Below are 14935 nucleotides of genomic sequence, written 5' to 3' on the forward strand. Positions count from 1 at the left end.
CTGTAAACATTTGGTGCTCTTGTGTAAACAAGGGAAGTGAGAATTCTATAGGTTTTAGTTAAACATGCAGGCATTAGATTATTCCCATCTGTAATACTTTCCAATATGAAAAAATGATGCTGTAAAGGAGCATAAAGTAATTTCAGCTGCTTTAATAAGCAGAAAAGTATATCCATAAATCACATTCTGCAGAATGTATCCTGTAGATGATGACTCACTACTGCATAGGCAAGCCAGGTGCACATTATCATTGTTGCTACTGTACTGTACTCCCTGTAGAGTTCCTTCTCTTAGAGACAACATCTGTACCTTTATTTTCAATTCCCTTTTGGATTATTACTATACCCTTTGTTTTATATTTGCCTCTTAGTGTTCAGTCTTTCCCCAAACTTTTTTGTAAAGCTGTCTCCATTTTCAGCTATTCCCAGACTTTAGTTCACTTGGGTTCAAAAATACTAGACAAAATGTCTCTTTTATAACATATGTGCCATTGGTAAAAGACTTAATCCCTTCTTATGCAAGCTGGCTGCTTCAGTACACCCAAAGCTACAAACGCTACATCAGCATCTCACTCGTTAATGAGCATTCCTTCTGCTTCCCTTGGCTTAGTGTTTCTATGACTCTCCAGTACCCTTATCTTGAGCAAAAGAGGATGAGAAGTCGAATGATCTAATCATCATTCTACAAAAAGAAGAGTTATTATAATGGTAGCAAAAATACACATCAAGCTTTGTCCATCATTGATGGTTTCACACTCTCAATTCCACTGAGGCCCCTGTTTAAGAAAAATCGCACATCCATTCTCTTCACTACCAATAGACCGGAGGACAGCAGGCAGCCATTTTATATTTATTTCATGATTTTTCTACACTCAGGTCATGTCCCATTTTGGTCTCCCTCCTCAAGATATAATTTCACTGCCTTCTCTGTAAAATCAAAGCGATGGTACTGGATGGTTTGGCTAAACATCTCTTAAACTAGCCTGCTTGCTTCAGTCAACCTGAGAAAAAGCAACTTTGATGTGCAATTTCTAAACCAGCCTCCTAGACTGCCAAGGATGTTTCAGGGGTTAAAAACAAAACATCCACTGCTACTTCTGCTTGAAAGTTTAGTGCCCAGCATGGTTTTAGTCAGCCTGTAGTCCCACCCGCTGCTTCTCACTGCCAAAAGCACTTGTCACCTGCCAGCCACTACTCTTCTGATCAGCCTGCTGAACAAATCTACAGACTTTAGAACAGTGCTACTCAAAGTGGTGGTTTATAGACTAGTGCCAGTCCATGAGCCATCAGCTATCAGCCCCTGCAGAACTTCCAAGAAAGAAACGCTAATCAATGAACACCATTATGGCATGGTCCCTGGCACATTATGGGGAAAACTGTTGGTCCCCCACATCAAAATCCCTTATCTAAGACATTCCCACCTTCTTAGGTAACGTGGGTAAATTCAATTCCTGGATGCTTCCTTTGAATGTTGGTTCTTGTCTGCCAAGAATAATATTGTGTTCACTTGGTCAACATGTGACATTTTCTTTCTGGCTGTTCCACATTTTGCTATGAAAGTAACAGGGGAATAATGTTTTTTCAGCATAGCAGCAAGTTTGATCATACAACCCCTGCCTTGTCTGGATGGTAACTCACTCTTGGATGTCTCCTTCACAGATAAAAACATCCCTGGATATCTTCTTTACCAATGTAAATGAACATTCTTAGTAAGTGGCCAACGTGGTGGCCAAGTAAGTGGCCAACACTTGTTAAAAACCCCACTGCTAGCATGAAAGGACTGTAGCATTAGTCCTTACTATATAGCGCTGTGGTATTATCCAGGCCAAACAAACCTTAAGGCCCATGTTAAGGAACTATGAACACAATTCACCTTTAAGAGGTGGATCTACAGTACAGCTTTCTAATATAGTCCTCAAGGCAAACATACATGGGCAAGAATTTATTACTAGCAGCTTACAACTTAATGTCCTAACACATTCTTTTCACCCCATGTGGGGCATCTGTCAAAGAATCAAAGTCCCAAGTCAATACATTCTGATCTTTGCAAAAAGTTCCACAGTGGCACTGCCTTTACACAGCTGCATTTCAACCATATCTTAGATGACTGCCAATAGGAAGTACATGGGAAAGGGTGTCAGTCTTCCATATCTCTTGTAGATGTACCAGCTGATAAAGACTTCATTGGAGCTCCTTCTCAAAATGCAGCCATAGAGAGCTCTGCTAAGACTCTTCTGATGAGTTTTGTGTTCCTAAAGTCACTTCTTCTGGATGGACTTCAGCTCCTCCAAAAAGTGCTGACATTTACCGATCAACACCTTAATAGCTTCACTCACTAATACATCTGGAGGTAAGATACCTGTTGACTCTACAGAGACTGGGGAAAAAAGAAATTGTTGTTGTTGTTTGTTTATATAATGCCATCAATGTGCAAAGTGCTTTACAAGTACAACAACAAAACAGCCAGCCCTGTTCTTATACAATGTAAAACATATACACAATACACAAACTAACATCTTATTATTAGAAACCTAATTCCTCACTAGGAATAAAAGCAGCATGTTTTATGGCTTTGTTAACATCCCAAAACAGACTTTCTGTTAGTGGAGGATAATAACTCCCCAGATTTGGGAAAAGGGCGGGGGGATGATGATAATAATAATAACAACAATAAAAACAACAACAACTTTATGCTTTCAAATGCAAAAGCAAATATCAGCACCTCAGATTACGGTTTAAAGATTACATCTGACTGTGAAGGTTGCTTAATGTTTCAGAAACTGAACTATGAAACCAAATTATTTTAACTATCCATTTCAATAAACATGTATATTCATTTTGAGAGTCAAACAGCTTTTTATGCATATCTACAGCTTTAAAAGCATGGAAAACTACTCATAGATCTTTAATGCATAACATTTGAAGGACTACAGAACCATCTATAAAGAGATTGTAAAGTAAACAGTCACACAGTGGGCTTGAAGAATTACTAAAATCACCAAGTATTTGAAGGATTACTCACAAATGTAATGATCTCTTACTCGAGCCAAGCGCACAAAGTTTTTCAAATCATCATGACGAAAAATTTCTCTACTAAATGTGTCCAAACGAGCATTAGCCACTCTTGCCACTTTTTTCCCTAGGAAAAAGAAATAAAAACTTGAAACACAAAGTACAAGCATGCTTTTAAGGAATCTTCCCCATCTTAACAGCATAATGATCTCTCACTATACGTTTTGGTGGGAACCCACTGGTGTGGCCAAGATGGCACCCATACATCACTTCCTGAGTCTTCATCAAGGTGGGGGCAATGGCAGTGTGCAAGAGGAGGCACAGGAAAGGACTGCTGCCTGATTCTGTCCCACTCCCCACTCACTTCAGCAAAGCTGGTTGAGTTGGTTTTGATACAGGTGGTGTTTGTGCAAAGCCAGCTTTCACCACTGGAGCTTCTCTGAACTGATGGAATACTATGTCCAGTTCTGAGCACCACAGTTCAAGGAGGATATGGACAAGTTGGAACATGTCCAGAGAAAGAGGACTAAGCTAATCAAAGGTTTGGAAACCAAGCCTTATGAGAAATGCCTTTGGAAGCCGGGTATGTTTAGCTGCCTATTAGTTTCCGGGCACAGTACAAGGTAAAGCCCTACATGGCTTGTGTCTAACCTATTGCAGGATCGCCTCCTTCCATAAAATCTGCTCCGCACACTTAGGTCCTCTGAGAAAACCTTCTTCAGCCAATAAAGACCAGGTTAATGGCAGTTACCCTTCTCATCAGCCGCTCCCAAACTATAGCATGGTTTGTCGGAAGAGATCTGGAACATTACCAATCTTGACATCTTCAAAAGGGCTGTCAAGATAGATCTCTTCCGACAGGACCTGAATAATCCACCCGGCCTCCCATGGATACATATCATCATAGAGAGCACCCAAATTGCCCATCCCCTTGCCTCTGACTGGCTGAATGTTTGATTATTTAATTTTAATTTTAATTTAATTTTAATTTTTAATTCTTTTAATTCTTGATTGTTTAATTGATATTTTATTGTAGTAAGATTGGGAGGGAGGGACTTAAAGGGATGCATTTTAATTGTATGTTGCATTTCATATGTGTTTTTACCTGATGCTGTAAGCCGCCTCGATCCTGCGGGAGAGGCGGCATATAAATAAAAATTTATTATTATTATTATTATTTATTGAATAAGAGAAAATTGAGAGGTGACATGACAGTTATCTTTAAATATCTGAATGGATGTCTTATAGAAGATGGAGAAAACTTGTTTACCGCTGCTTCAGAGACTAAAATATGAACCAATGGATTCAAAGTACAAAAAAAAAGAAATTCCATCTAAACATTAAGAACTTCTTTACTATAAGAACTAATAGACAGACTTGGAGGGTAGTGGAGTCTCAATCTTTAGACGTCTCTAAACAGAGATTGGATGGGCATCTTTCAGAACTGCTCTAATTATGTATTACTGCATGACACTGAGTTGGATTAGATGGTCATTGTGTTCACTTCTAACTCTAAGAATCTATTATTTATTAAGGTTAACTTATGCCTGCATATAATACTAACAGGATGCCAGTCTCAATTAGCCATAGAGGCAGAATATTTTTCATAATACTTTTTTTACTTCAATATACAGAAACTGTGACTTTTACAATTTAAAGGAAGTACAAAATACCTTTGATTTCCTTGATTTCAATAACTCCAGCTGAAAAGCACTTCTTTAGCTTCTCAGCTGCTTCCCCTTCAATAGGCTGCAGCAGAGTAATATCTGGCAACAGGCGGTAGCTGGCTGTTGCCACTGGAGAAAACTTTGCATGATCTTTACCTAAAGAAAGATGACATAATTTTATGTTTAAAACATATATTTAATAAAAACAAAATAAAAATAGGGGTGGGGGCAAAGTAGCAAATGAAAAATGGAAGTAAGTAGGGGTGGGAGATATAGGATTGGGGAGGTAGCAGTCAGTCAGTCCACTACATAAGAACAATTAAAATCAGTTTCACCAACACCAATGGGCTGGCATTCTTTGGTTTAAAACTTCACACACAAAAACAAATAAATGAAAACATCCAAAAACATACAAACATTCAACTACTTCCTAGTACTGCTGAATAATCTTTACCATTATAATTTGTAATATCACTTTTTCTTAATTTCTGTTTAGTTTCACATAAGTTAAATATCCAATTATAAAAGATGTTTTAAGTTTTCAAATTTATATCATTATACAATAATATATAGTTTATATTGCTATTTCTATCAAATTCTATAACACTACCGTTTGGACTACTGTAACATGCTCTACGTGGGGCCGCCTTTGGAAACTGTTCAGGAACTTCCACGAGTCCAAAATGCTGCGGCTAGAATGCTGACTGGAGCCAGTTACAGAGAACGTATAACTCCTGTATTGAAACAGCTTCAATGGCTACCGGTTCGTTTCCAAGCACAATCCAGAGTGCTGGTCATGACCTATAAAGCTCTACATGGCTTAGGACCAGACTATTTGAGAGACCGTATCTCCCCATATGAACCACCTACAGCCCTAAGATCTTCAGGAGAAGGCTTTCTCTCAGTCCCACCACCATCCCAGGCTTGCCTGGTGAGGACAAGAGACAGAGCCTTCTCAGTGGCTGCTTCTACCTTGTGGAACTCCCTTCCATGGGAGACTAGGCTGGCCGCCTCACTGCTGGCCTTTCGCACGCAGGCAAAGACATTTTTGTTTAAACAGGCCTTTTGAGATCTGGCAGGCTTGGTTTTATTGGGAGATAAGAGGGATGGTCTTGGATTGTTAATTTTAACTTTGTGGTTTTTAAATTTTATATTTGTAATTTTATATTTTTACAATTTTAACTGTTGTGTTATATGTATGTTAGCCGCCTTGGGTCCCACTTTGGGAGAAAGGCGGAAGAAAAATAAAATAAAATAAAGAATACCCACCAGATACTCTTTATCTAACCCCAAACTATGTAGCTTACATTAATACTCTTATCGACAAATCTTATTATTATTCTACTAAAGCAATATGCAGTGCGCCCACGTTATACGCAGGCATGATTTACGCAGCTTTCAGCATATGCTGAAAGCCACACCAGGAGAATGTTTGGCACAATTTGCACGCCTGTGGCGCATGCGTCATGGCACAGACACAAGCCCCATTCTTTCGAATGGGGCTCGAGCATACACGGAATTCCCCTTACACGGGTAGATCTGGAATGGATTCCCCACGTAAAGGAAGGGCCCTCTGTACATATTTTCTTTTTCTTTACATACTTTTTCCCGCACTCTAAGGTCCTCGGGGAAGAATCTACTTCAGCCAAAAAAATCTAGACTAACCCCAGAGGGCCTTCACTACTGCTGCTCCGAAGTTATGGAATGACCTGCCAAAGGACATCCGCGACATTTCTACTCTTACAGCCTTTAAGAAGGCTCTTAAGATGGATCTCTTCCGGCAGGCCTTCCCTAACTAGTTCCTCTCCCCGTTTACTGTGACTTACGTCACTCTGTCCACCAATTCTTCTCTTAAATTTAATGAGAAGAATTAAATTAAAATTAATTAAAATAAAATTCCTGCCTCAAGAAGAAGCCTCCTTCCGTACCTACTGTCATCATCAGACCTGGGAGGGAGTGAAAAAGACAGGCTCAGTTCCATCAGGTCTAGTTGTAAATTCTGTAACTTACATCACTGTCTTTTATCTTATTAAATAATAATAATAATAATAATAATAATAATAATAATAATTATTATTATTATTATTATTATTATTATTATTATTATTCTACAGCTTGGATATAATATTTCCAGGAATCCCATTCTCTATAATGGACTTTTAAGGAGTCTTTTTTTCAACAGACATGTTAGTTTATCAATTTCATAAATTTTAAGTTTCCATTCTTCTATATTAGGGGTATCTTCTTTCTTCCAATATTTTGCACAAAGCAATCTTGCCGCCACAGTGATGTAAAAAAGTAATTTCCCTTCTTTTTTCTCCAATGTTTGGTTTTCAGTCATATTTAGCAGATACATTTGGGGGTCTGCACATTCCTTAAATTTGAGTATTTTTTCATTTCACAATGGATAGTTTTCCAATATAGTTTAACTTTTTCACATAACCACCAGCTATGTAGATAAGCACCCACTTCTTTTTGGCATTTCCAACATTTATTTTTGTTAACAATGGGCTGGCATTCTGATATAAACATGTTTAAGTTTTTCCTTCACCAGTATATGTACTTTATGGGACATTGCAGAGCTTGGTATTCCCTTCCACCCTTCAGTGCTCAAAGCCCCACCCCACCCCTGACTTACTATAAACACCCCCTGTATAGCCATTTTGTGCCTCATGGAGAGTGGGCAGAGAAACATGTGACTACATCAGCCAAGAAACTAATGCTATTGCATCGGCAATGAGACTTCTGCAAGACGCTGCTGGATCTCAGCACTGATGTCATCATTTCATGTCTGGCTAGTGGGACACAGCCACATGCTTTTCTAATCCAGCTCACTCCCATGAGGCACAGAAAGGTAATGGGATAGTGTACAGTAAGACAAGAGATGGTATATGGCTCAGCCTACCATAGGTCCACATGCAGAACTACTACTTACACTGAGCCATACAGATGTGCATCCACGGACATTTGCTATTCAACAGAAATTTCTCAATTGTCTACAGTACAGCAGAGGCCCAAGTTTTAAATATAAAAAGGAATATTAATGCAATAAAAATCCTTGGAAAAGGATCTTAGTAAAAATTCTTCTACATTGTGGAGAGCAGAATAGTGAGCAGAAAGCCCCAGCTACCACATAAAAATCCCAGCTTAGTTTTGCCCCACGTTTCCACAATATTAGTAGTGTTAACCACCTCACCAATGCCCTTTACACAGTGCATAAGGATGTCAATCTCTTGGCCAGGCCGCAGTTGTGCAATGAGGATGTCATCATGCACAGGACGGAAATTAGAATTCATGTTGTCAGCCTGTGACCCCAGTGGTACCCATTCCATATGCCTGCTGTAAACTGTAGAAAGAAAATGACACAGAAAAAGTGTTTGTAACTAGGCAGACAGCTGAATCAACTATTACACCTTTCTCTACTACCAACGAAATAAAAGAAGCAACTATGGGCAGCAACTGGCTCCAACTAACAACACAAGTAAGATTCAGAAGTGGAAGACTGAATGGAGACTGAGATACTAAGTGTCAAGAAGTAGAATACAGGACAATTACTCTGAAACAGATGTTTTTACCTTTATGGTTAATATAGAGTTCATTAGGGTCAGATGATTCTTTAGGTGCCTGAGGATTCCTGCTACATTTTATTTTTAACTGGAATTGCAGAGTATTAATTTCATCACATTCATCTTCTGCAGAAGAAAAGAAAGAAATTAAGAACTCTATACACAGTCTTTGCTTTGGTAACGTGAGCAGCTTTTAGAATCTAATTTGGTTTTAGTCAGTTTGGTTCCATACAAACGCATTCCACACCACTGCACCTTCACTTTTGTATTCAAAGAGTCGAGGATCTGCACAGATAGGGATCAGTCCTAAACGATGAGCCAGAATTTCATCCTGAACAATGGAGGTGTTATTATACACAAAGACTTTCTCAACAGCCATGGTTGGCACCTAGGAAAGAGAAGATAAATGCACTACTAAAAAGAGATATTCAGACACATTATCTCAAAGGATCAGTCCGCAATAAACATCCACATCTACTTATTTCATATGTATCTGTTTTTTTGGTTCTGAAGCTCTGATGCTATTTCTTTATGCCATGTCTTAAGATATAAACTAGAAATCCATTGTTTAGGTCCAGGGCTTCGTTGCCTGAAGTACAGCCAAGACTCACTCCATAAGATAAGACATACATATTCTAGCGATCTGAAAGTCTGAGGTAATATTTCTAAGAAGTATCATTCATCTGATCATTTTAAAGACTTAATTTACAACTTTACAGCTAAAAGCCTGCAAAACTAGACTTTGTACGTTCTACCTAGTTTAATCTAAAGCAGTGAATATTATGAAAAGAATCAGAATTTGAATGTAAACACAAACAACAAAGCTTAATCATATGAGACTATGGTGTTTTAGCAATTTCCCCCCAAAATGTATCTATATGCACAGGGCAAAAAAAATACAAATTTGAAGTTTAAGCAATAAATAGGGGACTATTTGTGGCTGGATCTCATTTGTGGCTTAATAATACAAACATATCTTGATAATATGTAACTGTACTTTAGGGACAGTATACATTTAAACAAATTCCACAATTCCTTATTTACCAGCTCTTCATTAAGGACAGGTTCGGTAATCCCTGCTCCTAATCTAAAAATGCAACCTCTCAACCTCCAGAGAGAGAGAGAGAAGCAACAACATATGCAGGTAGCTCCAAGTGCAGAAATGAAGAGTGTAAACATACTCTATGTATATGTTGAGTTCCAGACTGGAAAAAAAGAATAGCTATCCACATCACTTTACACATGTAGAAGCAATGAATTGCAAGTACATTGGATAAACTGATCTTATTTAGGTCCATATCACAAATTCACATAGAATGTTTCCCCCACCCACACATGCAATGAGATGTCACATGGACATCCATGAAGCAAAAGCAGCCTCTCCTACCCACCACTCCAGTGCAGCCAGGCCTCATGAAAGACTCATGAAAGAAATTAATTGTTCAGTCCATAGGTGAGAAGTTTAGAGCAGATGTTTATTTTTACCCCATGATTGGTAAATTCACCGGGACTTATTTCTAACATTACTATCAAGCCCTATATCCACTAGTCCAGTGGTTCCCAACCTGGGGTCAGGACCCCTTTGGAGGTAGAACAACCCCTTCACAGGGGTCGCCTAAGACCATCGAACTCTAGACTCTAGCACTTCTTCTTTGGCCACATCCTCCACATTTACCCTGGAAGTCCCTCCATTTATTTGTGCCTAAGTGTCAGTCCTCTTTTTAAGCGAGCGAGGGCCTCTCCTCCTCCTACACAGTGTGAAAGGGCCCTAAATCTTAAGACACCTCACTTATCCTCTTTCTGCAAGAGAAAATCGTTTTTAAAAGTAATGCAATTTTTTATTTATTTGTTTTATATCCTGCCTTTTCGAACGCAAGGTGACTTAGAGCATTTTCACCATATAAATTTCTATATAAAACTACAAAGAATGGGTCTTAATTCTTGCATCTCAATCTTTCATCCATATTTCAACCTTTAACACAGACTTCTCAACGTTTCTTCAACATTTTTATACATTTCTGGAGGAAATTCTAAAACAGCTCACCATAGCCTCCTAGTACTTGTAAAAGTAATTGCAGCCAAACCCAGCCAATGAAGCACCAAGCCTGAGGAATGTCCAAGAAGTGTCTTTTTACTAACTGAGCTAAGCAAACTGATACCTCAGCAAGCAAGATGCGTCGGAAAGCATTGGCAATTGCGGCATCAATCCCCACCATGTCAAATTCCAGTGTGCTTTCATCCATATGGATCATATCTATTCTGAAATTCTGTGGGAAACAAGCAGAGTTTCAAAACAGGTTAGTGCCTTAACTGGCATAAAATGCTTTCACTGGTAAGGAACAAGACATATATTTAAAAAAAACCATTTCATAACCAAGGATCTGTTTAATCAGTTTATACTTTTTTTAAAAAAAGTTTGATAGGCTACTATCAAACTCTGTTGCACATTAATGGCATGGATGAGCAATGTGCAGTTCACAGGACATATGACCCCCACAGGCTGTTTTTGTGCCCCAAAGGCCACCTAGGCAGTCAAAAATATTTTTCCTAATTTTTTTAAAGGCTTTGTCCCAAAATGTTCATCAGGGATCAAGGGGTGCATATGTGCCACTTTCTGCCATCCCCTTGGGCCAACTGAGGCCCAAGAGATGCACTTTAAAAAAAAATAGGATAAAGGAAATGACTTCCTGTTGTTAAAAGGCCACTCTGGGGCCTAAAATGGCCCAGTAAGCCACCAAAATATTTTGATATTTGATACTTTTCTTTTATTATTTGCAGCAGCAGTTGGTCTTCTAAAGTCTCCTGGGGAGCTAATATAGTCCCCTAGGCTTCTACAGTTGCCCGCCCACCTGCACATTTTATGTGGGAACTGAGAAACTAAGGCCTATACTCCGCCATACAGGCAATATGACTCTACAAATGCCTGGAAAAAGATGTAGATAAGGCAACAGTACTTAAAAACCAAGAAGGTTCTAAATCCTTGCTAATTGCTGCCAAGCTCAGAAACAGGACAAGAATCCCAAGATGCCTGAAAATAAGTGCTCCAACCCCTTTTCTTAAGCACAGTACTCTCACCTTTTCAAATCTATTCTTATCCCAGGCATCATCATATCCAGAATAATTCCCTGGAAAGTCTGTTGTGTGGACCTGGGAAAAAGAGGGGAAGAGGTGATGCTCAGTGATGGAACATATTCTTTGCATAGAGAAGGACAATAGTTCAGCCCCAGACAGAGCTTGGAAAATCCTCTGCCTGAAACCCTGGACAAATACAATGAGAACATTGATTTAGATGGTAATTGATTAACAACTGTCATTTATTTATTTGAAATAAAAAGTGGACAATATTTTTCACAGTTATCTGGACTACAGCTACCTGGGCTACTGCAGCCAAGGGAGGGGGGACTCCACATCCTTACAGACACACACACTATATTCAAGTAACCACAGCAGCAAGTAGCAGTGACTTGCATGCAAGAAATTGTATTTGTTTCCTTACTTGTGGCATTTATTTATCATCTCTCATCAAGGCTCCAGATAGGAAATGGCCACAATAGGCCAAAACATCTGAATCAGCAACTTTCATATCATTTCATCCTTTAATTTAATTTAATTTTAAGCCTGATGGCAGGGAACTATCAAATTAACAAGTTGTTAGATGCTCTGAGAGCCTTTCTGGACGAAGAGCTGAGTGTAAATACTGAAAGTAAAGAAATAAATAAAACACTCCACACTAAATATATTGACAGATGTTTCCTGTATTAGTACGGTGGTCTACTTTGGCATTTATAAGGTAATATAATCTATACTGAGGGTCAGCCAACAAAGAGGTCTCTTTCAGTGCAAGTTGGACTTTAAATGCTGTGTAATTTAGATCTTAAGGTTTGTATAGAGTTTTTAATACATTTGAAATCTTAATGTGTAGTGTTCTTAACTTTCTAAAATCATATGCTTTTTTTAACTTTGTACCTACACTTTAATGAGCTGTATTTTTTTAACTTGTACTATTTTAAATTTTACCAAACAGTGATACCTTTATTGGCCAACCGAAATGCACGGTATACTTGTTGAAAGCTTTCAACTCTCCAGTGGCTTCTTCATCAGGCAAAATGTTATATACCAAACAGGAGAAAAATTAGAGATAATAGTAAGATGCCTGAATATTAATATACCCTCCCCATACCATCTTAACTAAGGACAGAAACAACAAAATCTAGCATCTTACTAACATCTCCAGTTTTTTCTCCTGTTTGGTTTGTATCATCTTGCCTGATGAAGAAGCCCATGGAGCTTCGAAAGCTTGCAACAAGTACACTGTGCATTTCGGTTGGCCAGTAAAGGTATCACTGCTTGGTAGATCTTTGTTTGAATTTACTAAATGACCAACACAGCAATCCCTAAGGGTTTTCTATATTAACATTTGTTAACCGCCTTGAGTCCCTGTATCAAGAGGACGCTGGTATATAAATGAATAAATAAATTCTATGTGTGAAAACTTGAATCTGGCCAAGGCTGGATCTGGGGGTTTGCTCTATTGGGTGACGAGATGTCCTCCTTTTCCATGCTATGTCCTACATTTCAAGCTTCTGTTCAGGAAGAATTCCAAAATGTCCTCCATTTTAAGCACGACTCAGAAGCCCACTGAGTAGCACCATGTTTGCTGCTGCTGCTGCTGCTGCTGCTGCCCTTCAGGAAACGCGTCTCCTTGGCAGCCAGTCCTTGTTGCAAAAAGGCGGAGAATCTGGATCCTTCTGAAGTTCCTTTTTCCTAGAAGCAGCAGCAGCAGACAAGACTGCACCCAGAGCTTCAGGGTGTGTTTGTTTCTCTGATGGAGAAAGGGTATCAAATACGTTAGGCAATGGGCTGCTTGAGGACACAATGCAGACACTGAAAGGGTTGTTTTCCCTTGAATCTCAGCACAATGCACAAATTAACAATCCAGATGCAGCTCCAGCCAAGGGACTGTAGCTGGCAAATCATCCCTTGAAGCATCTGTCTCCCTCAGAGTTCTAGAAGCCTACTGCGAACCAACAAGGCGTTTTAACCGAGGTCCAGAACACACTGCAGAAATAATCCAGTCTGAGACCGCCTTAACTGCCCTGGATCAGCGCTAGGGAATCCTGGGAACTGCAGTTTTGCGAGACGTTTATCCCTTCTCTGCCTGAGAGACAAACTACAGTTCCCAGGACTCCCTAGCACTGATCCAGGGCGGTTAAGGCGGCCTCGAATTGGATGATGTCTGCAGTGTGTTTTGGGGCCCAAAATAATAATAAAGCTGCACAGCGCGTGTCATGCAGCTGAAACTAAACCTTAGGAAAAGGATTTACATTTACAGCCGGGCATTTAGGGTTTTATTTCTCTACATCTTTTTCTGGAACGTTCTACATTTTGAGGCGCCTCGTCCTCCTCGGCCCTTTGGTCCTGCAATGTTTTGGACTTCATCTCCCATGATTCCTGGCCGTCGGCCAACCTGGCTGAGGCTTCTGGGAGTTGAAGTCCAAAAACACGCAGAGCCACGTTTTGACCGTTGGCACATCCGATCACTCTATCCAACGGACGCCGCGCAGGCCCTCCTCAGGACCAGCCTCCGCCACCCCTCCCCCTCCATCCCCCCGGTTCCCGTTCCCTCGTTTACATTCCGGACTCCGAACTCGCCCAGAACCACCCGGCTCCGCATCTCCTCCACGCTCCCGGGCGCCGCCATCTTGCGACCTCTGTCCGACGCGCGTTTCCAAAAGGGAGGGGCGGCGAGATGACGTCCGTGACGTCACGTGACGTCGACGCCTCCTACTACGCCGTGTCCGTTTGTAGCCGCCATCTTGTGTGTGGCGCTCTGAGGAGAAACATGATTGTTTTCTGTAACTGCCTTGACGCTGGATAGCGTGAATAGATCAGCTGGCACGACGCTGACCAGACTCTCCCCGCCTTGTCTGTGCCGTTCTCGCTGTAGTTTATCTATCCATCCCTTCAGAGAAATAAAACACTTTCTCGCCCTGAGCAACCAAAACGGCGCTCTCGTCACACCGTTTGCCAAGAAATATCGCGAGAGTTGAGGGGTCTCCACGTCCTTAGCGCGCCGCTGAATAGGGAGGGATGGGTTGTGCTCCATCCGGGTCCTTCTCCTCCTTTCTCTGCCTCAGTGTTAGAGAATCTTGGGAAATGTAGTTTATTGCGGCACCAGAGCTCTGTGACAGAGAAGGCTAAACGTCCCACAAAATTACAGTTCCCAGGATTCCCTAGCACTGAGCCAGGATTTTTAAAGCTGGGTTATTTCTGCAGTATGGTTTGGCCCTTATTGAAGATGAGTTACACAACTGGAGGAGGGCCACATAATTTGGGGCTAGAAATACACTCTGAAAGGATTAAATAACAGGGTTCTGGATAGTCTAGCCACCTGCATGTTGCAATAAATCTCTGTGTTGTGCTTCTGGTTAAATCGCCTTTGTTTTTGTTCTGCCCAGGCCAGAGACAACTTACAAACTGAATGTATTTATTAATTTCCAGGATTGATATCCCGCCTGTCTCCACAATGGGATTCAAACCGGGTTACAATATATTCATTTACTTGCAGGGTTATGATGCCCCTCTATGCAGTTTAGCCATTGGTTGCGTTCTCATTCCACCCGAGTCCCAGGTTTGGGGAAAGGGCGGGATATAAACAAATAGAAGAATTAAAATATACGAATGGATGTGG

General features: G+C 40.3%; 1 protein-coding gene across 3 annotated transcripts; it reads right to left on the bottom strand.

Annotated features, from left to right (window-relative positions):
* Positions 1-136: 136 nt before the first annotated feature.
* On the bottom strand, positions 137-14265 carry POLR1C (RNA polymerase I and III subunit C). Of its 3 annotated transcripts, none has more exons than XM_089529676.1 (9): positions 13877-14265; positions 11320-11391; positions 10404-10511; positions 8500-8632; positions 8254-8370; positions 7875-8024; positions 4685-4834; positions 3022-3138; positions 137-2376 (listed from the first exon to the last, which is right to left on the bottom strand). In XM_089529676.1, exons 1-9 carry the CDS (start codon positions 13943-13945, stop codon positions 2258-2260), a joined length of 1035 nt encoding a protein of 344 aa, XP_089385802.1. In that variant the 5' UTR covers positions 13946-14265; the 3' UTR covers positions 137-2257. The 3 variants fall into 3 exon arrangements, with proteins under 3 accessions (XP_089385802.1, XP_089385803.1, XP_089385804.1); XM_089529677.1 differs by lacking the exon at positions 13877-14265 and adding an exon at positions 13569-13803; XM_089529678.1 differs by lacking the exon at positions 13877-14265 and adding an exon at positions 12817-12984.
* Positions 14266-14935: the final 670 nt, after the last annotated feature.

Source organism: Sceloporus occidentalis, unplaced genomic scaffold, assembly GCF_023333645.1.
Source record: "Sceloporus occidentalis isolate IW3139 unplaced genomic scaffold, rSceOcc1.0.p SCAF_6, whole genome shotgun sequence".
In the NCBI taxonomy this organism is placed as follows: domain Eukaryota; kingdom Metazoa; phylum Chordata; class Lepidosauria; order Squamata; family Phrynosomatidae; genus Sceloporus; species Sceloporus occidentalis.